Here is a 26,380-nt window from a genome sequence, read left to right as displayed (position 1 = left end):
CCCCCACTGTGTTATGTTGAAGAATCAATTTCACTGTAACTATTCCATGGGGGTTTTCTGAATCTGGGGATCTTTCTCTTATTAAATAATAATAATAATAAATATTTATGAGAAAGTTTTCCTTCAGAAGTCTGAGTTTAGGTAGAATTAGAGGGACAGGTGTGTTAGAAAGATAAGAGGGAGAGGGCTTTCTCTGCTCAGATACCGACTTTGGGTACCATGTTTTTTCTCCCAGTTATGTTTCTGTCTACCAGGATGTTTCAGGATGTGGCAGCTCTCAAGGAAAACGCTACTTTCAGAGTTAGTTTATTTCTCTTGAGTCACATTTTCACATTTTTTTATGCCCTTGAACATTTCCTTTGTTTTTCTGCCTGTTAAGCAGGACATTTGAAGAGAGGCTTACACAAAATTGTTTTGGGTCAACTTAAGTGTTTTTTGTTAGGATCAAGTTTCTAGAAATCTAGTCTGCCTTTTTACTAGAAAAGGTATTATAAAAACAATCTGTGTACATTCTTTATGTGCAGGTTTGTTTACCCTACTGGACTGTGAATTTGATCTAGTTTGAGACTCCGTTTTAAGTTACTTTTGATTCCCTGGACCCGGTATATTACTTGATATGTAATGCACATCAGTAGATACTTTAGTTTTTAAAGGGGTGCGGAAAGCAAAACAAAGTTGGTATTGCTTTTGGGAAGGAGTGAGGAGGAGTTCAGAGGAAATGGCATTTACAGTCAGGGACAAAGAGAGGTGACTGGACATTAGACACTAGGTAATTTTGAAAGAACAGTTTGTAAGGTGGTAGAGGTGAAAGGTATAGAGGTGAGCAGAGGAGTGAGAGTTAAATGGTGAAGATGATGGGGAAAAAATGGAGAAGGTGAGCTTGAGGAGGAGGAAGGATTGAGAGAATAACATTTTTAATACGAAAACTCTCTAATCACAGCTTAGAGTGGGAAGATCTGATAAAGGTTGAAAAATTAAAGGAAAAGTGAGTAGTTGATGGAACAAGTTTGCTGAGAACATAGTAGAACTATGAGACAAAGAGTATAGTTAGAATGGTTTCACTTCAAAACAGAATAGAGAACAATAGAATGAGTGGTAATAAAATTCAGTTAAGAGTAAGAGGCAAGAAAGGTAAAGGAAGATTGTACCTGATAGAAACTGTTTTCTCGTTTATTTGTAACATATTTCCCACCTATTACATAAAAAGGATTAGAGCATGTGGAATGTTGGTAAAAGGGCAAGAAATTGCATCCTGAATAATTTGATTGATACAGCTGCAGGAGAATGTATAACAATAGATGGCTAACACTGAATTCCATATGGAAAGGCAACAAAGAGAAAAGATTTGGGGATTATGCCCAGATGATTCAAAAGAAAGTATCATCTATATTCTCATTTATTTTCATTTAGCTCTCTCATCTGAGAGGTGCAGAACATCGGTCTTTTCTTCTGTAATCATTATCAGATGTAATCAGTATCAGATGTACCAGCATAGGTTTGCTGAGAGCAATAATTTGGGATCCCAAGGGAAAAGTTGTGAGTCTTTCCTGAGACCAGAGTAGAAACATCCCCACCCCTTCAGCTGAGATGATGACAAGAGTTGAGACTGTGTCTGGGCTGATTTTCCCCTCCATTTTCAGCTTTGGAGACCTAGGGACTCAATGTTGAGCTTTTGTCTATGTGGAAACTTTACAACATGGTACCGCATCTGCTATCAAGGTGCTGAATCATGTACAAAATATAATGTGAATTTCTATATGGAACAGACCTTGAGAACATTTTTATAATCAGAATTTGCTACAGACTCCACTAGCATTCTAGGTATAATTGTGTTGGAGAATGTTTTTCCCAGCACTTAAAATATTGTCTAATACTCAAGATAAATGATGTCTAAGGCAGGTAGGTATTCTTTGAATCATTGACCAGAAAGTAGATATTTTGTGGAGCCCCTCTTCTACCCTTAGATTTCCACAACCAATTGCTTTTGGTAGAAAAGAAATCCACAGCTCTGAGTATCCACTTACTGGGTCACTGAAAGGCAGTGGCCCAATACAAATATCATAACAAAAGATGAAACTCAGAAAGACCAAATAAGAAACAAAGATCAAGTGGAAAATGCTCTTTCCAAGATGAAACACAGTCCAGGAAAGCCTCAGTTGTTAGACCTTGAAGCTGAGAAGACCTTGGCTCTGAAATCTTGGCCTCCAGTACATAGGTGTATCTGTTCCTCTCTGTGTGGGTCCATGTGACATATACTTCTCAAGCATGGAAAAAGAAAATTCATCCCAGCCCGCAGTGTAGGGCTCTAAAGACAGCTTCTTGTTTCTCGATCCTCCACCCCATCCTCCACAGGTTGCTATCATCATCTAAGTTCCTCTTGCCAGCCCCAGGACCAGCAATAACCCTGTTCTCTGTGGGCCATGAAGGAGGCGCTCTCTGCAGTGTCCGATTGAGAGACACTTCCCTTTACTGCCTTATCAATCGCAATGCAAACCTGTCCCCCACTTACTCAAAACATCACCAGTTAGGAACTAGGACTCTTCATAGGAAAGGCCAGTGTAACCAACTCCTCTTATGTATCACAAGTGTTATTATGGGAGTCTTTTTAAGGAAAAAAAAAACGCTTTCGTCAAAAAGAGTGGCTGTATCGGAGCTAATGTCAGGAGGTGGGATTAACCCGTGGGAAGGCACAGGTTGAACCTGGCCTTGTGTCTCTTCTTGTCCCAGACTTGCAGGTGAAGAGAAAGAATTTCCACTGTGTAAGGATACTGAGCATGGCTTTTGTGTCTCTTGCTTTCAAACGCATTGTATCTCTTAACCCTTCTAAGGACAAGTGAAGAAATAAGTCCAAAGGGTTCAGCAGCTTTCCCTCAGAGGATTTAAGCCCATGTGTGCTTGAAACTTTATTGTGTTAATTCCCCACTTGACCCTCCAGTGGTTTCTAGTCACACTTAGAGTAAAATCCAAAGTGTCAGTCATGCTCTGCAACGTCTTACCTACCTGGCCTCTGTCTCTGTCTCTGCCTTTATCGCTTGCAGTCACCCTCACCCTATCCATAGTCACGGTTTGCATGCATCCATAGCAGGTTTCCTTGCTCTCCTAACAAAGCAGCTTTGCTCCACGTGCAGGTCTCTGCCTCTCCTGGTCCCACTGCTTGGGAAGCTCTTCCCTCAGATGCCTGTGCAGTCTAGTCCAGCGTCCACTCAAACATCTCCTCCCCAGAGAAGCCTCCTCTGCTACCTGGTGTAAAAGAACATCCACCATCCCCAGTCGTTCTGCATTCCTTTATCCTACTTCATTTTCCTTTGAGGCCTTTTTCACTCTAAGGGATGTTATCAATATCACATTATGATTTGTCATGCCATATTTTTATTGTGTTTCACACTAAAATGTAAGTAAACTCTGTGGGTGGAGGCATTTTATCACATCAGTGCTTAGAACAACATCTGGCACTTAGGAGGTGCTCAATAAATGTCGAATGAATAAATTATATGATTAGTTTCTCTCCGCAGCCCCGTGCACCCTTTTGATGCAGCAGTAACGTCAGCATTTTCTAGTTGTTGCTGGTGTTTGCTGGGTGCTTACTGCATTTGGAGCATGAGCTAAATGCCTTGCAAACTTCATTACGTTTAATTTTCACACACTCAAAGAGATATGAGTGAGAATTCTGTTATACATTTATTATTACCTTAACTGTACCCTAATTTACATGACGACATCTTACGCTCAGGAAAACTAAATAGGGAGTTGCAAAACTAAGTGGGGCAGCTGGGATTGACTCTTCAATCCATGTCACAGGCGCTGTTGACAGACATGCACATGCTAGCTCATCAGTGAGTGTGTTACATCCATCCCCTGCTGGAATCAGTGAGTTAGCCCTGCCTCTTCTTGCCCAGATTAGAAAAATTGAGGCCAAGCGTAGTTTAGAGAATAGAAAAGACAGTGAGATCTAGAACCCACACTGCTTTACACTTCCCTGCACACACCAAAGCAGCCTGTGACTAATAAAGAATCTGTTGGAAAATGTTAGCTACCAATCAAGAAGGGAAAATGTTTAGGTACCTACTGACAACACTGATCAAAATAATACTCTCCGTGGCAAATTCAGAAGGAAAGTATGTGAAATTGACATTTGAAAATGTGAACAATATTGAATGAAATAAGAATCCTTTGGATATAAACTCAAAATTAACTCATAGTAGTTGGGAGATTTTAGTACATTCGTGTGTGACAAAGACAGGCTCTCAACTCAAAATAGATTTCTGATCCACTTTGCAGCCATGTTGAAGATATTTAAATGGGAATAACCTAGATGACCAAGAAACTCACTCTAGCACTTATTTCTTCACAGTGTACAGCTTTGAAGATTACTGTTGGAGCAAATTTCAGTATGTTTTACTCACGGGGGTTGAAAATAGCATTGGCATTCTATTGTATTAAAGGGGGAAATCATCAAAAAACATAACTGCTGAATTCATAGGAAATAGAATATGGCTGGATGGATGGATTCCTAGACAGAGACTGGTACTCATACATTTTTATCTCAACTTTATTGTTTCAAATAATAGAACATCATAATCCAGAAGGCTCCCATTTAAGCATTTTAACTAATTACCTGCCAGCATGGAAGAAGTTATTTACACATGACATTTATCTATTTTCTCCTGAAACAATACAGAAATGACATGGCAAAGATAAAGGGAGCACAGATTCCCCAGGAAAAAGAACTGGAGGGGAGACAACATTAGAAAAGAAAGTATTTTAGAAACTTGGGAAAGAATAGACATGTAGTAGCTTATTATAGAAGAGAGAATCTAGCTAAATCTCAAGAAGGAGAAGGAGGGGGAGGGGGAAGAGAAGAACCAAACGCTATATAAAAGAGGAGTCAGAATTGGAGAGTACTCTCATAAATTTAAAAAGAGTACAGAAAAAATAAATCTAGGGGTAATCAACCCAGAAAATGGAAAAAGACATGCTCTTTCTTCCATGTTCTTCCCTGTGGGGCCTCCTTGCTGGCCAAGATTCAGCAGTGAGTGACACCTGAAGGTGATTTGGAGGGCTGAGAGGACGCCGGATCGTACAGTGGTCCGCAAGTGCCTGGGTATGGCAGGCAGGGATTCCACAGTGGCCTCTGGATGTCCTCCTGGGAATCACCACCTCAGTGCTGAAGGGAGCTGCTGTTTTCTCAGATCCCTAGATCCTCGAAATCTAGGAGAGCTTTCACTTGTCTCATTTCTCTAGCCTTTCCACTGGTTTTTAAACATATAATTTCTGTCTTAAATGGCTCTTTGCTTATAATACCTTGAGTAGTTTCTGTATCCCAGAGAAATTCTCACACAGCAGGTAAACAAAAATGAAAACCTTTTTTTTTGCTGTCTTTTTTCTTTTTTCTTTTTAATTGAAGTATAGTCAGTTTCCAATGTTGTGTCAGTTTCTGGTGTACAGCATAATAGTTCAGTCATACATGAACATACATATGTTTGTTTTCATTCTCTCTCATTATAGGTTAGTGCAAGATATTAAATATAGTTCCCTGTGCTACACAGTATAAACTTTTTTTGGTCTATTTTATATATAGTAGTTAGTGTGTGTGTTTATGTGTGGAATTGGAGGTAATCCAGGTGTTTGTCACTAGAGAAATTAATAGGTGAAACATTGTGGCTGTGGTTAGTGGTGCATAGTAACATGTATCAGTTGGGATCACCAACTATCCATCTATGAAATAACTTGGATGGATCACCAAGACAAAGACGACACAGTATTTACTGGAAAGGAGATAAAATGAGACTGATGACACACTGCACTTATGTAAATGAAAACACAGAAGCAAAACAATACTGTACAATTGACACTGGAATGTGTGTATATATGGGAGAAGGAGATGAGAGTTAGCATCGAGTGTGGATAAAGAGGAGAACATAATACTGCTCTTGACAGACTGATAATAATGACGCTCTTGACTAAGGAGCAAGATTAACTCAGCTTTCCACACCTCTCTCTCTCTCTCTCCCCCCCTCTCCCTCCCTCCCCCCCTCCCTCCCTCCCTCTCTCCCACTCACACGCAATTGAAACTGGGCAGCCAATTTGGAACCAGTGTCCATTGATGTTTAAGTCCAGGAGTGATCTGTGACAATGGCAGTAAGCATGCAGTGACTATTAAGATGAAGGTTAGATGAGAGTATTTTTAGCTGTACACTCATTGGGGACAGGGATTGAGTTGAGTTCATCGTTGTATTCCCAGTGCCTGTTGATGCTCAGTAAATTTTTGTGAAACTGAACTGAGCTGAAATCAAACTACCTCCTACCACAGAGTTCAGATTCTAAGGGCAAAATTTCCTAAATTAGAGTAAGTCATAAAAATAATCAGATCTCTCTTTTTAGTGCTGCTGCATCAGTAGAGAATAGTGAGCCATGAATAGCAGGCTCACCGTTGCCTTAGTTTTGATGATAAAAGTGTCAAGTACAGAGAAGTAAAGTTAGCCCCCTGCTTTCTGACCATGAGCTTTTACACCAGCTCTCTAGAGAAGGGGTTACTGGGTGGATTGGGGTAGTTTAGTCAGAACTCAGTCTCTTAGCAGTGTCTGTGATCTTACACACAGCCACATCTGGAATGAGAGGGCTCAGTCAATGACCATGCAAGAAACAATTATTTTTCATGCATTTTTAAGGAATCTTTGTTTTAGACTTAAAATGACCCTAAACTTGTATATAATCATTGGAATAATTCCACTCATCATGTGGGAAGATCAGGTCACTACATAGAAGATACCTCTAGAAAACTGGTATTCAATAACACATGTTGACAATTATAACAAAGGTTAAGAAATATAGTATGTATGTATGTATGTATGTTTACATTTATATATACAAGTACATATACACATACATACATGTTACACACACACACACACACACTTTTTATGGACTTGACCCAGAGGACATTTGCTCTTATACACAGCTTTATTGCTTAATTGGTAATTAGGTCCTGCTTGCTTGTGTGTGGCATTAGCATAAATTGAGAGCCACACCAGGTGCATTCAATTAAGAGTTTTAAAGGGAGGTATCATGTTTTACCCACTTGGTTGCATTTTGAAAATATATTTAATAGGTTTATTCCAATGTCAGGGTTGCAATAAATGAAAGTCAAGCTGACTGAAAGCAGACCTGTCTTGTGGGTTAATCTTCCTGTCTCCTGATTCCCATCACCAGCTTTGAACCGATTTAGTCATCTTATTGCAGGCGTTGCCAAAGCCTGTGGCTGAGGCCTGCAGTTGCTCTTCCCCTGCACTAGAAGAGCTGCATATTTTTCTTCACTTGGAATGTTATTAGTCCGGGTCAGGCTAACTGTCAGAACTAACAAGGCACGGGGCCAATGATATCCATTATTTCTATAAAATAGCTGGATAGACTTAGGGGCAGCAGGAATAAGAAAGACGTAAACAGAGGCATTAAGTAATGGTGGTTCTGTTGGCCAAGGTCCTGCCTCTTGTTACTGTTCTTTCACTGGCTCTTGGCATGCCTGATGAACCCCTAGGAAGGGCCTTGACTAGCAGGCATCCGAGGTCTACTGGAGCATCATGCAATGTGATTATTTTTAGGCTTTTCTGAGAATGTGAAAAGTGTGTGGAATACCTTAAAGCTGAAAACTCAAGTAGAGAGAAGTAAGATACTTAGCTTTAGATACTGGATTTCTCTGGGAAATTAGTCAATGCTGATCCAGTTAGTTGTTGCTAATACTTTCTTGGAAGAATATTCTTTTAAATGCAATAACACAGTACTTAAGAGTTTTAATGTTTCTTAGAGGGCACAGATAGGTGCACATATATTCGCCTCTTGCATCAGCTTCTCCAAAATTGAATGACTCCTAGGACAAGTTTTTATGTGAAACTGCTAGGACCCCCATAAAATTCTCCCTCAATATTCCCACTGGATTGTGTACCCAGAGCTCTACAGTTTAACATGCTATCTTGGTAGCTGTCAACACCACTAATGCAAGGTACTTAAACTATATTTCCTGTCCTTTCAAATCTTACTCATTCCTTAAGAAAATCCTCCATGCCTCCTGCCCCATTCAAAAAGTCTCCTCTGACTATTTTTGTATAAATGCATACAAGTTTTTATATTTATTAGAATTTGTGTTGTATTCTTTCAGTGTTTCATGTTAGAATGTTTCATGTTAGAATCTTTTCTCCTCAATTAACTTGCAGACTGCTAAAGGGAAAAGGTAGGCATGACATTTTATAACTTCCTGATACCTAATTAAGATGTTATAAATTCATGCTTTGAGACCTTCCCTTTTTGATCCAACATATGGCAAATAGCAGATAAAATATAAAAGATACACAATTAAATAACTTCGAAGTACTAAATGTACTGAGAGACCAGAAATGGAATGAAATGCAAAATGTTAAGAGACACTAACACTGCAGGTCTGTTGGGATCTGCGGCTGGAAGCAAGAAGAGGTGTTTGCTGCGGGGTAGAAGGAAACATGGCCCCTTATGTGCAGTGGGGCTCAAGAGCTGATCTCGCTGCTCAGCCATGTGGAACTTCCTGAGACTGAAAAGGCAGTTAGAAAAAGCCCTGATTTACTAATTTTGGGGGATACAATGTTTATAATGTTGCCTCTCATAGATGCCCAAAGAAGCAGACAGCCTTATAGCCAGGTAACCTTGAGCCAAGCCACCACTTGGCAGCAGGAAATGAAATCATGACAGCTTAAATAAAAATAAGAGAAAAATATCAGTGGTTTTAAAATCAGTGTGTTTGGAAGCTCTGAAGGACAGAGAAGTGAATAGCTCCACAAAAAGAAAAAGCAAGTATGAAACCAAAATAGACATAAATGAAATAATGGAGGGTAAATATTTAAAAAATTAGAAATTCTTAAAATGAGAACTATTGTTTTTAAATATTGATTATAACTGGGATAACCTTTAAATGAGACACAAAGAATCAATAAATGGGAATACAGTTTTGAGAAATTTTACAGAATGTAACACAGTGGGTAGAGACATAAAATATGTGTAAGAGATATGAGAGACTGAGGTAATCATACTTGTGTAAGTGTTCCAGAGGAGAACTGAAGAAGTGTCTGAGAGGATCTATTTAAAAACGCAAGAATTTTCTGAATTGAAGACTGACATGAGCTTAGAGTAAAAATCTCCACCAAGTATCAAATCATAATAAATAAAAATAAGTTCATAGCCATGCCTGTCTTAATGTTACTGTAGTATACCAAGGATAAAGAGATTTGATAGCTGGGAAAGAGAAAGACATGATACCTGAAAAGGAATAAGTATTATAAATGATAGAAGAGTACAGAATAATGCCTTCATAATCTTAAAGGACTAAAAATTTTAAATATAAATTATATACCCCACTAATATACTCTTTAATAATGAGATTGTAATAAATATATCTTTATATAAAGCTAAGAATTTATCTACTAACTATATCCTCACTATAACAATTTCGGACATATTTCCTTTATTGAAAGTAAAGGAAGAGTGTGTAAGAAATTAATGATAAAAGCTATGAATACATGTAATAAACTAATTGTAAAAATTAACTATTAGAATATTTCAAAAATGTGAAATTTGAGACAATTACAAAGTTGAGGGTTACGGCTACTTAAAACATGCTCAAGTCTATAGACTTCTTTAGACAAGTTTAGAGGTATGCATATTAAATACTAATTGCTGAAGGAAGAGTTACCAAACCAGCAGAAGGGAAAACAGTAATAATGAAATAATGAAGGTGTTTATGATACTTTATCAGTCCACAGGAAGTGAGAAAAGCAGCAAAACAAAAATAAAAACAAAAAAACAAACAAAACCCTGTGAAGACATAATAAATCAACACAAAATGTGATGGTAGACATAGAATGCATCTCAGCATGTTAAGAAGATTAAATTCCCTTAATAAAAGATGAGAGTGAAAGCAATCTACCTTGTACCATTGGCCCTCTGTATCTGTGCATTCAGCATGTGCAGATTCGACCCACAGTGTGTTGGATCTGCGGAAGTAGAACCAGGGATACTGGGGGCTTACTGTACTCGCCATTTCATATTATGGACTCAAGCGTCCATGGATTTTTGGTGTCAGGGGAGGTGGATGAGAAGTGTCTTGGAACCAGTCTTCTGCCCATATAGTGGGAGGACTGTATACTAGTTTCAAGGGTGTAATTAAACAAAACTGCATAGAATGGTTAAAATTAAGAACTATTAACATTCAAATGCTAATAAAAAAAAGCTGCTGCTGCATACTACTATCAAAGTAGAATTTAAAGCAAAAACCTTCAATAGGGCAATTATTTTATTCCAATAAAATGAAGATTCTAAGAGAAGCAAAACAATATAAAAATAAAGAATATGTAGGTGCTTAATAATAGAGCCTTGAAATGCACAAAGGAAATACAAACCTAATGAAGTAAACTGACAAATCTAGAAATACCATAGAAAATCTTAACATATTTTTATCATAATTAGACAAAATATTAGCAAGTATATGGAAATACTGAACAAAACAATAAGATTGCTCAAGTATATTTATAATGTATAAATTATTAAACAGATCATATAGCAGATCACAAATAATATTTCAGAATATATCAAAGCCTTGGTATAGCACAGACCACTTGGTATGGTTAAAACATTCTGTACTCATGTCTTTCTCTCAGCACGAGCTTTCTGGTGGCCACACAGTAAGCACTCAGATATTGGATAATGTGAACTGCTGTCCTGAAAGATACATTATATTCTAGATTTCAATTTTTGCTGTTTTCTACAAATGCAGCCTACAAACTGCCTGTCCACTCATGGGAGTCCTGTAAAGTGAATTGAAGAAAAAACTGAGAAAACTGAACAAAACCAGATTATCTTTCACAATATGAAAAAGCTATATGTGTCCATCTTTTTTTTTTCAGTTATATGGAAAATGTGAAGCAGCAGAATTAGCGAAGGCAAAAGAACTCAGTTATTTCAAAATTATAATCGATGTGTCATTAGTTAATTATGAATTAATATTACATTGTTCTGTTTAATAGTTAAGCATTTTGTATTTATCTGTTCAATGAAAACTTTATTGATTTGCTTTTACTAAAAGAGAAAAAAAGCTTGGTCAGCCATCATGAAACAAGATGGCAGCTGGTAGAAAGCTCAGAATATATCCCTTTTGAAAACTTAAAAAAAGATTATCTCACATAGTTAGTTTACAGCTATAAATATCCTAGGTGAAAAAGAAAGGCTGGACATTTTTAAAAGAATTGACATTTTATCTATTAAATTTATATTGGATAGATAGAATGCCTATACCAATATTTCCTGATGTGTAGTTAACGTCATTTTACCTTTATAAATATCTACCAATCACAGCACATAAGTATAATTGTTGCTGTGCTGAGAGACTTTTTTTTTCAGGGTTTTTGTTTTGTTTTGTTTATAATTGAGGCGTGAAAAAGTTCTAGGTTCAGCTGAAGTTCCTAATGAAGAAACACATTTGAGAGACTTTCTGGTAAGGAACATAGTCTCACTCACCCTTAAGATCAAATCTGCACCCTTTAGTTCTCGTTCCCCAAACTCCATCATCAAAGACATACATACCTGATAACACTATTTTTAATGCAGTGTTTTTAATGTAAGGATATATATAAACTGAACTCAAATTGTAACTGGAAAAACCTCAGGAAACTGGAACTGCTTTAGGGACTGACAGTTTTTTCCATCTCACTTTTATGATCCTTCTGGTATCTTACTATTCGTCACAGTTTTGCTTTCTTGGCATCTACTTCATTCTTCTCTCCATTTTCTCTCAACCAACTTCTCTGGTTGGTTATAGGTTATATTTCCTCGCTGATTGTGCTCACAGTGAATAGGTGGGCAGGCCAAAAAAAAAGGAGAAAGGCAGTATAGCAAAGTGTTTTAGAAGTGAGAAGATTAAGTGCTTACATCAGGGTGGCATTAAGTGCTCAATAAATGGTAGTTAAAAATTAGTAGCTCTCTTGTAGTTTTGCTTATTGTGTATATATTCCTGCTGGGGTTCTACTTTGACAAAAGTAGGAACAGGGTGCAGGCTTTCATTATGTCTGGTTTTGAAGAGCTAAGATGCTAACTAACTGTTTAACTGTTTCATGAGGATCCAAAATACTGTATTTTGTCAAAGAGGAAAACTTTTTTACTGTGAAGAGTGACCAGAGAGAAAAGTGAGAATGATATTTGTTCAAAGAGTCATCATCCGTGTCATACAGGACATTTTACTGAGGCATGTAAAAATGTCTTTTTATCACCAACTCCAATTTTAAAATAAACTCTTAAAAAAAAAAAAAGAGGTATTGCTTGTTGAAGTTTCCCTAAACTCAAATGCTAGTTTAGGAAAGTTATGTCGAGTTTCTACTGCCCTGATTTTCTTTTACTTGATCTCTGGTCCACGCTGTATGAGTTTTTGAAGTATATAAAAACCACTTAACTCCTTTGAATATTTATTTATTTCAACAAGTAATACACACATTCCCTAGTACAGAAAAACGTAACCCGTTCCAAGCACCAAATATTTCTTTAAAGTGTTTAAAAAGAGATAGTCATCCACCTCCAATAATCCCTTGGTTAAAAGATAACCATCAACTCAACACAGACATCGCTAAACCAAAACTAAATGAAAAATTAAAGTCATTTTGTAATCATAAAATAGGAAACGCTTGAAAAAAATCAAATTTACTGTCCACCTCCACATACCATTTTCATTACTTCAAAAGTAGCCATCTTGGTTTAAAAATTCCCTCCTTTTCAGCGTCATGCACATTTGCTGATGACGTCCTTAAACAGAAGTGGTATAAAGTACTTATTCCCAAAGATTAATGTTTTGGTAATTATATTGAAAACTAGGAGACTATTGGAAATAAAAGTGAGGAACGATTGATGTGAAGACTGAAGTTACATCATCAAAAACTTTAACATGACTTTCTGAAAACTTTGGTCATTTTAACCATTTATATGATGTTTTAATGTAATGGCAAGAAGTACAAAATTGAAATTGCAAAGCCGAGTTCCATAATTGCTTATAGATATGACATTGTTGATCTTGGATCTTTAAAAAACAAAGTGTTTTTATTGTACAAAGAACATACCTCCTCCAAAAAATAGGAAAAATATATGATTACAATAAAATTAAAGGAACGTTGGCAAAGTATCAAGCTAAAATTAGAACCAGAAACAATTTGCAGGGAGGCAGGATTGAAATAACAGTAACAAGAAAAAATGTGTATCACACACTCAAAAAAATTGCACTTAACAAAATAGAGCTACTACAGGCTACTTTAATAGTAATGGCTAATAGTAACTGAACACTTAATAAGTGCCAGGCAACACACTTGGCGCATATTGTTGTTTATTTCAAGCAACCTTCCTCTCAAATGGGTACTGAGATTATCCCCACTTTAAAGAGCTGGGTTTCACACAGGCTGATAAATTACCTATGTTGCATATATTTTGTCCTGTCTTTCCACTCAACTTTATATTGTAGGCTTTTTTCCAGCCACTAAATTATTCTTTAGAAACTCGAAACACACAGAAGATGGTCATCAAATTATATAATTATTATGTAAGTAGACCATTCTTATTTGCATCCAACCCCCAATTTTTTTTAATACTCACCAGCACTGATAACTTGTTTAAACTTTGCTAATTAGATTAGATTAGAAAAAAAAACTCATAGTTTCATGTGGCAGAGCTCAAATACGTATTATCATTACAAGATTCAAATTAGAGCAAATATTCATATTATTTAACACATTTTATTAAAAATGTTTTCCCAAAGAGTAGTTAAAAAAATTTAAGCCCCCCAAAAGTCAGTGTGATGAAATGTAGTTATTCTTATCCAGCTACATTTATCCATTTTGGAGTGGCCATTTTCCTTCCATGGCCACGAAAACCGCATTTTTGCAAACAACTCTGATCTTTGCACTTGCCCCCTCCTACTCTCTACCCCATTATATTTATGATTGGCCAAGGGGGTCCAAATCACCAGCTACACATATATCACTTGGAAAATGTGCACTCTCATCTCTCTCTCCCCAAGCCCCATCATCAAAGGCAGATACAGACTGGACTCGCGATTCACGTTGATAATGTTGCAGCTCCTTGGGAACATTCCTTAACATTATCCCTTGGCTGCGGGACATCCGCACTGGTGCTGAGTTTATCCCCACTCCCAGCAGATCCCGTGGATTTCAGAAATCCCTGAGGCTTTAAAGGTTCAGCTAAGTGGACACTGATGAAATGTAGAGATGACAAAATATAGAGCTAGCTCACCTCCTGTAACTTTTAAAGAAAGGAGGATGAGGGGGTGGATTTTCTATCCGTGGTGGGGCAAGGGATTTATTTTCTATATAATTATGTCTGCTAGAACATTTTAAAAAGAAAAGCCTTGACCCCAAATACCAGCCTTGTACAAACACTTCTGTTGTACAAACCCGGAGGCAGCTAGTATTTTCTAATGAAGACAAAAGCACATAGAAAACAGTTACATTTATTTTAAATCATAGTTTACACCAAAGTAATTGAATTTAGAACTAATTAAACAAGAAAACATCAATTAGATATCTATTCTCTCTCTTGTACAATTACTTAGTTTTATTGCCCGTGTGTCATAATTGTTGCCAAACAGCTTTTAAATCCGATCATTAGTTTTCCAGAAAAGGAAACTGTGAAACGTTGTATGTTGTGGAATCGAGGTGTTTTGATAGGTATGTTGCTGCTGCTGAGATTAGGTCCTTTTTACAAATGGGTGTTCTTGGTACATGTGATTTTGTTAGAAATATTTCAGCTTGTGGAGATCTAGTTGCTGAAAATTAATAATTGTAGTTGCCCAGGAGTACTCTTTATAAAACAGTCAAATCTAAACCTAACCAAGTCACCATCAACACCACTTACTGCTCTCCTCACTGAGCAAAAGAGAGACTGTACCTTTAAGAATAAGTTGGTTTCAAGGGTAAAAGATGCCAAGATCGTGCTTTGTAATTGCATCACTGAGCATGCAGGTATAAAAGGAAGGGGGTGTCTGTGAAAGGGGTGTCTTAACTCTTGAAATGCATTTAACTTGTGCTCAACCTTCCTCTATTCTCCTCTCTTTGGAATTAGTTATCATGAGGTGATAAATTTAGTTGAAGAACACTGTTTAAAAAATACCTGGTATTTCCAGGTAACAAGAACCTTTATGCTGTTTCATTCAAAAGTTGTGCTGGGTATGATTCCATATGTAATTCCATGTGTAGTATAGAATTCGGCAGGCAGATGACTTCTCTTCATTCTTCAGTGTCCTTATACACGGCTAGTCTCCTTTTGATACATCTATTCCTCTACTTAGCCTAATAATAATATCCTGATCCCATCCATAATGTAATTCTACATCACACTTGTTTGTACATCATTAAACTTTATACCCATTGTCTGAACTTTCATACTCATAATCTCGTTAATACATATAACAATCCTGGGGGAAATTCTAAATATTACTTTAAATATCCTAAGATCATGTAACAGAGGCTCAGAGAGATGGTATTTATTCTCAGCCTTATAAGGCTGGTAAGCAAGTGAAGGATGCCAGAATTCTGTTACATCTCCTACCACTCTTCCCCAAAGCCTGCCCTGATAACCACACTCCCGTTGATTTCTCCTGGATTTCCTTCAGTATTTATGTAAGTTCATGATTCTTAACATGACTTAGCACTTGAAGACTAGCTTGCATTTCTCTGTAATGAAATCTTTATATTTTAAAGACTTCAAAGATAAGTATCTTTTGTGCCAGCCCTTAGGCCCACACTGTGAATCAGTGGGCAAGGGGTGGAGGTACAAAAATGACACTCCTTTGCCAAGTAGAATATCTATTACCTTCTGCAAATCTAGATTCTTCTCTGCTAGATTTTCTTCCCTCTATTTCCCTACTTTTGGTTTCCATTTTTTGATAGGTTTTTGGTTGTTTGCTTTAACCCTCAGATCCATACCTGTTAACCTGCAGTGATTCAGCTACCCACCAGTTTTTGATATTTGGCTTATACTTATGTGGTCCATTTGCCTAAGATCACGCTCAACTTAAACAGCTGGCTTTAAGGTTTGGTTACACCTTCGGACTGAGCCCATGGGACAACTAGGTACCCTTTCTGGACATGCATTGTAGGTGTCAGTTAACTGGTAAAGTTGTAGATATTTGTGAAACAGATAAGCATTCAAAGAAAATGGCTTGACAGAAGAGCTGAAAGAACTTGTTTAAAATTAACAAAGCGTATCATATTTGTTTTGCTTTGTTGGGAGAAGGTAACTTCTTTTGCTGAGAACAGGTCTCTACCACCCAGAGATAAAGTGGCTGATCCAACCCAGCAAACCAGAAACAGATTTGAATTGTATTGAAATGGGTTAATGGTGCTAATGCCCCATTGGTCACTGTTGGTTACACTAGGGAAAAAAAAGAAAAAAAAACTTTGTTGTTAATTACATGATTGATATTGAAAGGTCTTTGTCATAATAGCCAAGAGCAGTATTATGATAAATTTGGCTAGGTTTCAGAGTGCCAGCTTACAGCTAGCTAACAGGACTCAAAAACTATGTAGACAATTGTGTAACAACTGCAGTTACATGGAAACTCCCATAAATATCAGTTAAGGAGGAAAGTCTATTCTTAAAATAGTCTCTCAGCTGAGATGATGCTTTTTTAGTCTGTAGCCCTCAGAAAGGTCTAGTTACCAACAAGATATTTGATATGAGCAGACCTCTACCAAATTCTTAAGCCCAGCTTTCCCCTCTGTAAGTAGATACTGAGAGCATTTGACATACTTTCCGTTTATAACCATACAGTGTTATCTCTCACAACATTCAAGAATCACCAGAAGGGTAAAGGCTATGCCTAGCATCCTGTGTATAGGAGGAGATTTTGACATGGCTGGTTTGACATGGTCATGATGCTGCTATACACATTTTGTGTCCTAACCCCCCAAGTACTACATGTTTAGGGTACTGGTTCCCAAGGGATGTGCACTCTAGACATGCCATCAACATTGTTGACTCTATCCATTTGTCTCCACTCTGGTCTTGAATCCCCTTGCAGGGTTCCAGTGTTAGATATCAAGGAGATCAGAAAAGGGGTGAAACCACTGGCCCAGGCATCTCATCACTGCCTCCGGAGGCAAGAGTGGAGTTTTCTGTATGAGCAGATTAGTGGTCCCAAGGGATACTGCAGGTTTGCACTAGTCTGTTACTAGTTTCACCGAAATGTGTGCTAATTGTGTCACTGCATTTTCTTGTCACGCTGTCCCATCTGCCCCTTTCTGGGCCACTCAGGCTCACAGTCAAACAATGCCAGTTTCACGGCCCAGGTGCCCTAGCGATCGATTTGCACAGGACCACTGTCAGCACAACCGCCACCTGGGACACCCAAGCTCTCCCCTCTTACCTTTTTAGAAACCCTGGCATGAATGGTTGGTCCAAACAGGCTTCAGGTCTCAGAGATAATGCACTCTTCACTCTTCGCACTAGAACCTTCTCAGTGCGCCCGAGCATTGTGGCCCTGCGGTGCGCGCCTGGGGCCCCCTCGAGGAGGGGCCGCGTGCCACCCAAGCCCAGCAGCCGCTGTCCTCGCGCGCCGTTGGGGGTTGCTCTTTCCCGCCGCCGCTGAGGCTGGGTCCTCAGCCATGTAACGGTTCTGCCGAAACGGGTACAAGAGCGGGGACCTGGTGTTCGCCAAGTTAAAGGGCTACGCCCACTGGCCGGCCAGGATCCAGCATACGGCCGAAGGCAACCGCTACCAAGTGTTTTCTTCGGGACCCACGAGACGGCCTTCCTGGGCCCCAAGCATCTCTTCCCGTATGAGGAGTCCAAGGAGAAGTTCGGCAAACCCAGCAGGAGGAGGGGGTTCAGCGAGGGGCTGTGGGAGATGGAGAACAACTCCACCGTCCAGGCTTCCGATTACCTGTTCGCCCGAGAGAAGAGCTGCGCCGAGGGGCCTGAGCCCGAGCCCTAGGCCACCGAGGACGGCGGGGACCCGAAGAGCCCCACAGACGGCGGCGGCCATGGGGCCGAGCAGGGGGGAACCCGGCATCCACCTGCCGGCGGAGGAGGACGAGATTCAGCCGCTGAAGAGAACCCCAAATGACCCAGAGAGGAATCACAGCCCTGTGTCTGAGCCGAGCCCCTCCTGCGGGACGAGCCGGAGCCGGAGGAAGAGGCTGCCGAGAGAGAGGCGGAGGGCCCAGGCGTCTGAGGCTTCTAGAGCTGGTAGTCACCAAAGTTTCAAGAAGAACCCCTGCCCGGTTCCTGCTGTGGCCTGGCTGTTAACTGGGGAAACTGGCCATTGTCTGCAAACTGGGACAGCCTCCCCCCCCCCCCCCCCGCACTCTCCTCACCCACTTTCCCACTGCACGCCTGGCCCTGGGGGATCGACCCGGAAGGGGCAGGCCACCAGGCCCTCACCCTGTGCGCCCACACCCCTGGGCTCTGAGTCAGGGCCTCTGCTTCCTGGGATGAGATGAGACCACCATGACCCTTCCCTGCCCAGAACTGCTTCCCGAGGCTTCTGCTGGGGCCTGGACCATCTGTTTCCACTTCCGGACATCCCTCTGTCCCTCCCCCCAGGCATTCTGGAGCTGTGCATTGGACTCAGGGGTAGGAGTTTTGGAAGGGGTGGAAGATAAGGAGCAGGGGACACTTCCAGGGGCCTGGAGGGGGCAACCCTCAAACTGTCGTTGGTGGGGGTGGGGCACGGGAGAGTGGCATCTTCCTGAGCTCTTGTCCACTCCTCCCAGACCTACTGTATCAGCGGCCTAGATTCTGAGAAAGTGGGACAGTTCATGGGGAAGGGCCTCCCTTTTGCTGACCCAGGGAGTTCATGGAGCTGTAGTTTTTCATCACATAATTTGGGCATTTCCAATTTGTTTGTGAGGTTGTAAGCTCAGCTTTGCCTGTCTTTTAGGATTGGGTCGTTGAGGGGCGTCTGTCCCCATTTAGATCTTTAGAGCCACCTGGGATGTTCTGGGAAGACCCGTGGCCACCCCTTTCCCTCTTCCCACAGCCTCCAGGTCACCCTGAGGTCGTAAGCTTCCACTCCTGGCCCTTCCGTGCTTCCTGCATTTCTGAGATGAACTAGGAAGTTCTTTTACTATTTGGGGTTTGATGGCTTAGTAGAAGAGTTAAGGCGTTGGTGTTTCTTTGCAGTGTCATTTCCCATCCGATTCCCCAGCCTGCTCCCCACAGTATTGTCACCGGACCTGACATGTAACGGACTGAGAAGACAGAGGGAAATAAGCGGCCCCTCCCCACCCCTTCCTAGTGGTCTCTCTCTGCCTTTTTCATCTTTTGTGTCTTCCACCCCACCTTTCTCCCTTGGGCTCCGATGAAAAATGATTGACTGTAGCTTTGGAAGTTTAGGTCTGAATTCTTTCAGTTCTAGGAAATAAAACCCATTGAATACTTTAAACAAATCTCAGGTCTGTTCCTTTGGTTTCTGAAGAATTGACTCTTACGTGTAATGCTCCTGTTTTCTGTACATCCTGTGTTAAAAAGCAATTCTCTGTAATGTGCCAGGATATTTAGAATTGCTTTTGATAAACCTCTGTTATCTTAAGGAGTCTACTCTTCATTCTGCTGATCAGAATGAATAGGAATAAGTCAACTTAAAATGTTCAAATACTGACACCTGGCATGGTCGCTGAGTTTCTGATTATCTGCATGCTTTGCCAGACAACAGGTTTGGAGAAAAATAAGGGCGAGAGGATTGGTTCTTCTTTTGTTGCCGCTAACCCAAATCTTGTCACTATTTCCTCCAACACCTTTTACAAGAAGAAAAGGGAGTTGCTTTCTATTTCCAGTTCTTAAAATTGGTATCTACAGAATATTTTGTGTCTTTTCAGTGCTTGGTGCAAGTATCTGGGGCTGTTTGGGTCCACTTAATGATAATTGCATGCTGGGTTTCAGTTTCTGTATTCATCCAACACTGTATGCATGCAGAGATGTAGTAAATACTGAGTCCTCCTTACAGAACATGCCAGACCATCACTAACCAGTAGGGCTGGCGACTGAAGACAATCCTATTTTTCCATCCCTGTGTAAGATAGTATTATTTTATTCCAAGGCATATAAATCAGATGATTCCTTGCTTTTCAACTACTGCTATTGGCAATCATATTACTACTAGGAGTTACTGTTGAATGAATGTGTACCGTGCACACGGAAGAATGGCTTTGTTCAGTCGTTGTAATAATCCAGCAAGGGAGGCGTTCGTCACACTTCCCCCTTAGAAACAGCTCTGGTTCAGAGAGGTTAAGTGGCTTTTCTTGCACTTTACAGAACACGCAGAATTCAAATACAAATTTTGCTGATCCAAGTCTACTCTGTGTCCCCTGAATTGCACATTCAGAAAAGCACTAACCATGAAATCAGAAGTTTAAAAAAAATGTTATTTTAGTAGTAATAACAGGTAAGCAGGAGAGTAACAAATATTGCGTCTCTAAAGTGAGCCAGGCCATATACTATGTTCTACACTTGAAGTCTTTATTAATACAACTGCCCTATTAAGTACCTACTATGATCTCTATTTCAAAGCTGAGGAAACTGAAGTTCAGAGTTGATAAGTAATTTTCCCAAGGTCAGGCAGCTAGAAGTTGAACCAAAATTCAAAGGTGCACATCTTTCTCATTCTGAATCATAGGTGCTATGTTTTATTCTATTTTACTGTTTCCTATTGTTTAGAACTTCCTACTGAATAAAATGAGAGTCCTTACTCTCCTCTCCTAGTTTGACGTGAACATTGAGAAATTTGTATGGCAAAGAATATGTTAGCTAACATTACTTGTGGGTGTGTAAAAATAAATTAATAATAAAAAACATTTGGGGCACCTGACAGTTGTTAGAATTGTTCTGTCGTAAATGACTTTGTGAAATGATGAGGACAATGGCACCTTCAGTGTGTTTCAAGAAGTTTGTGACTATAGGAAGTCTGAATGTGGATTGGTATGTTTGCCACAGGCAGGCCTGTGATTTTGATAAGGTTTTCTTTATGGAGGTATGTCTTCTGAAATGATTCAATAACCTGAAAGATAGAAAATGAAATTATTACCATTTGAGTTCTTCTCTTTGTATTATTTCTTCCTTCCTCTTTTTGTTTCTAATCTTAAAGATAGAAAAAGTTGGGGTTTATTAGAGAGCATCGCACACATGTGCTTTCTTGGTGACTATAATATGGTAGTGAAAGTGGTGATCTGGCTAATAGTACACCTACAGAACGAGTCACAGAGTTAGGGAACACAACTAAAACCCAGTAAAGAAAGGGAAACTTGAGAAATCAGTGTTCTCAGCCCTCTTTGGGCAGTAGACTCTGTATGTATGCTCTGGTGGCCAAAAGATGTTTTGAGTGGACTAAAAAGATGCTGTTTGCTAAAGAATTTCTTTGATTTAAAAATTCCCCGTAATTCCAGTGCCATTTTTTGTTTTCTTCTGAACAATATGTCTCAGCGACAAAATTACTAATCAAGAATTAGTTACTTTACTGAACAAAGAGCACCGCCTGGCCTCTTGCACATGCTGTGCTGTGTTGGGGGGATCCAGCTGTGTTCATGAGGGTTCTGAAGATCGTGTTTAAGCATTGCATGTAAACGTGTGTCACACTGTCGGTGCATGACCTGCAGACACATTTAGCGCATTGGTTTCTGTAAGGCTGTCCCAAGTAGTTGATATTTCACACAAACATCACTGGTCATGTCACTTTGTCAAGGGACTGAGATGCCACTGAGGCTTGTAAGTTTTGTTTCTTTCTTCCAACTCTCACCCGCTCTACAAATTATCACTCGTGGTGCAGATTCTTCCGGTTCATACCTCCCTTTTATGTTTCCTGAAAATGTAGTAGTCAGGGCCTAGGGCACCTTCACTTGACTTTCAACACTCTTGTCAAAGAAAAGCTTCTGCCGCACGTGCTAAGCACACATGCTGCTCCTTGTGTTTAGACAGAGCTGCCTCCCCCTCTGAGCCTGGCCAGCAAGGTAGGAGCCACCTTCCGTGTTTCTGTAGCACTTTATGCTCATACTGATCGTATTCTGCTTATTCCCAAAACACGCCGTAATAAGCTCACAATAGATATTTCCTAAAAGCGTGAAAGTCTGCTGTCAAATACTCCTTATAATCATGGTGATGGAGTAAAAGTCATATGTGAGGTTGAATACATTCTAACTCTGAAAACTGGGAGGCAGTGTAAACTGGCCCATAGACTAAGGACATGTGCAGGTTGGTGTGATTTTGTGTCCACGTAAGTAGCTTCCTACATCAGTTGACTTGAAGAGCATTGACAATTCTCAGAGAGCCAGAGAAATCACTTTCTGATGCCAAAGTAATGCTGTTTATTTTATTCAGGTTTTCCCAATATTTGAGTCATCTGTTAAACCATGTAAAATGGAGCATCATTTTCACAATGCTTCAGCCCTCAGGTAGGCAGGAGAACTCTCTTGTTGATGTCTTCTTCAGACAGGAGTCACGGATCAACCATTTGGCCCAGATTTACAGCAATTAAGTATAAGTATGCCAAGGAGAACTTGGATCTGTCCTTCCTTCTGTCTCTTACGGTGTCGACAACTCACTTGTTGTAGACATCTCTAAGAATTTAATGTACTTAAAGGAATGGGATCTATTCACCACACAATATGGCCCCATTCTCACAAGCCAGCTCTTTGGCTTACATATAAATGCTTCTCTTTCCTACGCCTGGTGGAAAGATTGACCATGTTAGGCTTTGAGATCGCTAAAATAGAGACCTCTCAAGGGGTTTTCTAGAGTAACTGACCTCAGACAGCTTTCTCTTTGCAGTCTGATTTTCCACGTAAACTTCAGCATCACTGAAATGGTCTTGAGAATGCCAGAGGATACACGGGAGAGGTCATGGTGAAAGGCTCCAGATGGCCAGGGGCTGCTTGGGGCCTATGTTGATCAAGGGCAGTGCTAGTCACAGTGTGGCCAAGTCTTTGGTGTGGGGTTCAGAGAGTACCAGACTCCACCCACTTCCTGTCCTGGGGTGTGGTCAGTGCCCGAGGACTGTGGGCCGTTGGGGAGCACTGTTTTCTTCCTTGTTTTTAATTACTTTGATTTAATCACAATCAGGCACAAGTTCGTTTTTCTGTCCAGGAAGCTGACAGCTCTATTCCCTTCTTCCCTGATGACCTTCCCCTAAATTACTGCTTCAGAATTAAGCATCAGTCCACTGTGTTCTCGTAAGACCCCAGCTTTCCTTACTCCATTTCTATCTCCTCTACTCTCTTATCCACATCTCTTCCATCTCTCTCCAGTCCCTTTACTGGTCTGTATCAACCAATAGATTGTACTGCCTATGCAGATAGGAACTATGATCATTTTGCTTATTCTAAGAACCTAGCAAGGCACCTGGTTCACATCAGGCATTTAATAAATGGTGGCTAATAAGGAAATAAATAAATGAATGACTAAATCCTTTTGTTCTTCTTCACCCTCATCTCTCCTAGGGATGAGGAGCCCTCCTAGGAAAACTCAGGGAATTTTGTCATGCCTAATAAAACACAGTAAGAGGAGCCTGAGGATTTTTTTTTAATGGTGTATATCATTGATAAAATAAGGTTATTTTGTGTGTGTGTGTGTGTGTGTGTGTCTGTGTGTGTGTATGTATGTATGTATGTAGATGCTGGTTTCATAAAATGACAAACTTTCACAAGACTGAAGCCCAAGAGGGATAAATCAAATTATCCAGTGTGACCATCTGAGTCAGTGTGAGTAAGCATGTTGAACACAATAAACCCAGCTCCTTATGTTCTATTTTCTCTTTAATAACTTGACTCTTCATGATCAACTTCCTTTAGTGTAGAAAACCCCTTGATGGCATCTGAATTGGGAGCCACCCAGACTTAGATTCAATTTCTGGCTCCACTATTTGAGAACCATGTGATCTCAGTTTCCCTCAGTTAAAAGTTGTGATAATGATTTTGATATGACAGGTTTGTTGTGTGAAGCAAAATAGCTCATATATGTTAAGATGTCAAACAGTACTCAGCACAAAAGTGGCATGCTATACACAGAAATTCACTTCCCTTCCATGTAGTCCAGAGAACTAACCATCCAATTTGAAATAATTAGTGCTCAACTTATCACTTCTATTTAGGAAATGCTGGAGGCCTCTGTCTGATGTTACCACTCCTTCCTGTTTTGCTTGCATGATTCCACTGCTTCCCAATATTAAGGTGGCAGAATAAGTTTTATTTTATCCTTTGGTTCTTGCAATACTCCATCTGGTGACCCTCCACCATCCTTAATAGTCTCAGCAAAGTTCTATGGAGGGCGTCTATCTGGGAATTTATGCTACAAATATACTCTTGTGTGTGGAAAATTGCATATATGTAAGATTTTTTCATTACAGTGCTGTGATAGCAAAAGTTTGGAATTAACTTCAAGGTTCATTGGTGTATGTATGTATTTGCAGTGAGTTTGACCATGTATTGGAATAGTATGCAGCCCTGAAAAGTGAAGAAGCATCTCAGGTTCTGATTAGAAGCTTATCTAAGGGACAGTATTACTGTTAAAAAAGGGGGGGGCAGGTGACAGAAGTATATGACTTTCATTTAATTTTTCGTAAGAGCTAGATACCTTCAAGTCTTTCATGAAGAGATTATCTCCTCAGTGAAAAGATAAGAAAATACAAATCAGAATAGGAGTATGGCTTCCATAATTTGAACTTATTTTATAGGTACTCCTTAGTAAATTAAATTTGCTTGTTGATTTTGGATGCGTTACAACCCACTTATTGGTAGTGGTTGCACAATGTTGATCATATATTGACTATAGTAAACACCGTAACTCCTGAATTGCCGATTTTCACAGTGGTATTTCCTTTGTGATGATAGGTGGCTCTTCTCTATGAATACAGAAAATGGTCCACTCAGGAAAAAAAAAAGTAGCAGCTTCCCTGTCGTGATATTCTATGTTTACTCTGTCCGTACATGGAGAGAAACTGAAATCTTATCCTCGCATTTCCTCATATTGCACTTTAAATCATTTCTTTAAATTCCCCGACTGTTGGCTGAGTTATTTTATGCAAGCATATCCAATTTTAAATATTTCTCTTTTGGGGCCTGACTCATCCCTCCTGTGGCCAGTTTGATGGCTCCTGTTATTTCCCTAGAATTCACTCACCGTTTTCCAGTGGGTATTTCTTAAGTGCATCTCCTCCAGTACTGTATAGTCCTGCTGTTTTTCATCTGCAGATACAGTCATTGTATTGCTGCGCTTATGTCTCTGCTCCCTTGTCTTTTTTGCCAGAGTATCTATCTCTTCACACATAATTTTAATGAGCTTCCCAATTCGATTACTAAAAGACATTGGAGTGTTACGAGGGATTGACCATTCTTTCCAGAAACTCTCTCAGGTTTCATGTCCCCTGTGATTTACCAAGTGTCACTTAATTTTGCGTTTGCATCTTTTTCCTCCCTGCACTCTGGCCAACTCTTTAGTGCAGTTATTATCCACCTCTCTGGGTAATCTACTTAACACTTTATTAGAAACTATGTTCAGCTCAGCTACATTCTCACCACTTGTCACTTGTCAACAAGACCTGCTTTTTCCCTTCCACTTGTGATTCTTCTGATAGTCAGAAAGTGTCCATCATTCGTTTTGCCCTCGGTGCGGCTACTTCACATACCTCTCCATGGCCACCTGTGTATTTCCGCCCGTGCTTACCATCAACTTGTATTCTTTTCTTTTTGTCCTTGTTTTCACCCTGAGAGGTCAGGGCGAAAGCACTGATTTCAGTCAGTGGATACTTTGATGACTACACCTCAGACAGCCTTTAAAACAAAGCCAAAATAGAAAAAGATAAGCATCACCCTTCCAGGTACGAGAGTCACTTTTTTTTTTCTTGTAAAAATTAAAATCAGCTGAATGATACACAATGAAATAGCAGCTTTGCTTTCACAGTTTTGGGTTTGTTAGAGGGAGAAACTGTCTTTGGGCTGTGGAGACACTGGGGACAGAGCAGCAAGTGAGACAGACAAGCTATCCACCCGGAGGAAGCTTCTGTTCTGCGGGAAAAACAGACAAATAAACCAGGAGTAAATACAATGATGATTTCAGGCTGCGATAATATCAGACATGATCAGAGAATGACTAGGTGAGGAACATATGTTTTCAACTATGTTAAATTTAAACTTGAGATATTGTAAGGCTCTTAGGAATCTATGGCCAATTTCAAATTAAACCCTTTTTAAAATTGAAGTGTAGTTGATTTACAATGTTGTGTGAGTTTCTGGTGTATAGCATAGTGATTCAGTTATACACACACACGTATATATATGTTCTTTTTCATATTCTTTTCCATTATGGTTTATAACAGGATATTGAATAT

General features: G+C 39.7%; 2 protein-coding genes across 2 annotated transcripts in view; both read left to right on the top strand.

The window, feature by feature from the left end:
• The window catches only part of LOC116284472 (uncharacterized), a 943,500-nt gene that overhangs the window by 638,718 nt on the left and 278,402 nt on the right, over positions 1-26,380 (top strand). The window lies entirely within an intron of this gene.
• HDGFL1 (HDGF like 1) lies at positions 17,673-19,600 on the top strand. Its single transcript, XM_006220447.3, is given in 3 exon segments — positions 17,673-17,790; positions 17,793-18,052; positions 18,054-19,600. Coding segments are annotated over 3 exon segments (834 nt in total). The 3' UTR covers positions 18,510-19,600.

The sequence above is a fragment of the Vicugna pacos genome, chromosome 20 (genome assembly GCF_048564905.1).
Source record: "Vicugna pacos chromosome 20, VicPac4, whole genome shotgun sequence".
Taxonomy (NCBI): Eukaryota; Metazoa; Chordata; class Mammalia; order Artiodactyla; family Camelidae; genus Vicugna; species Vicugna pacos.
Note: the sequence above shows the minus strand (reverse complement) of the source record. Positions and strands in the feature narration are given on the sequence as shown.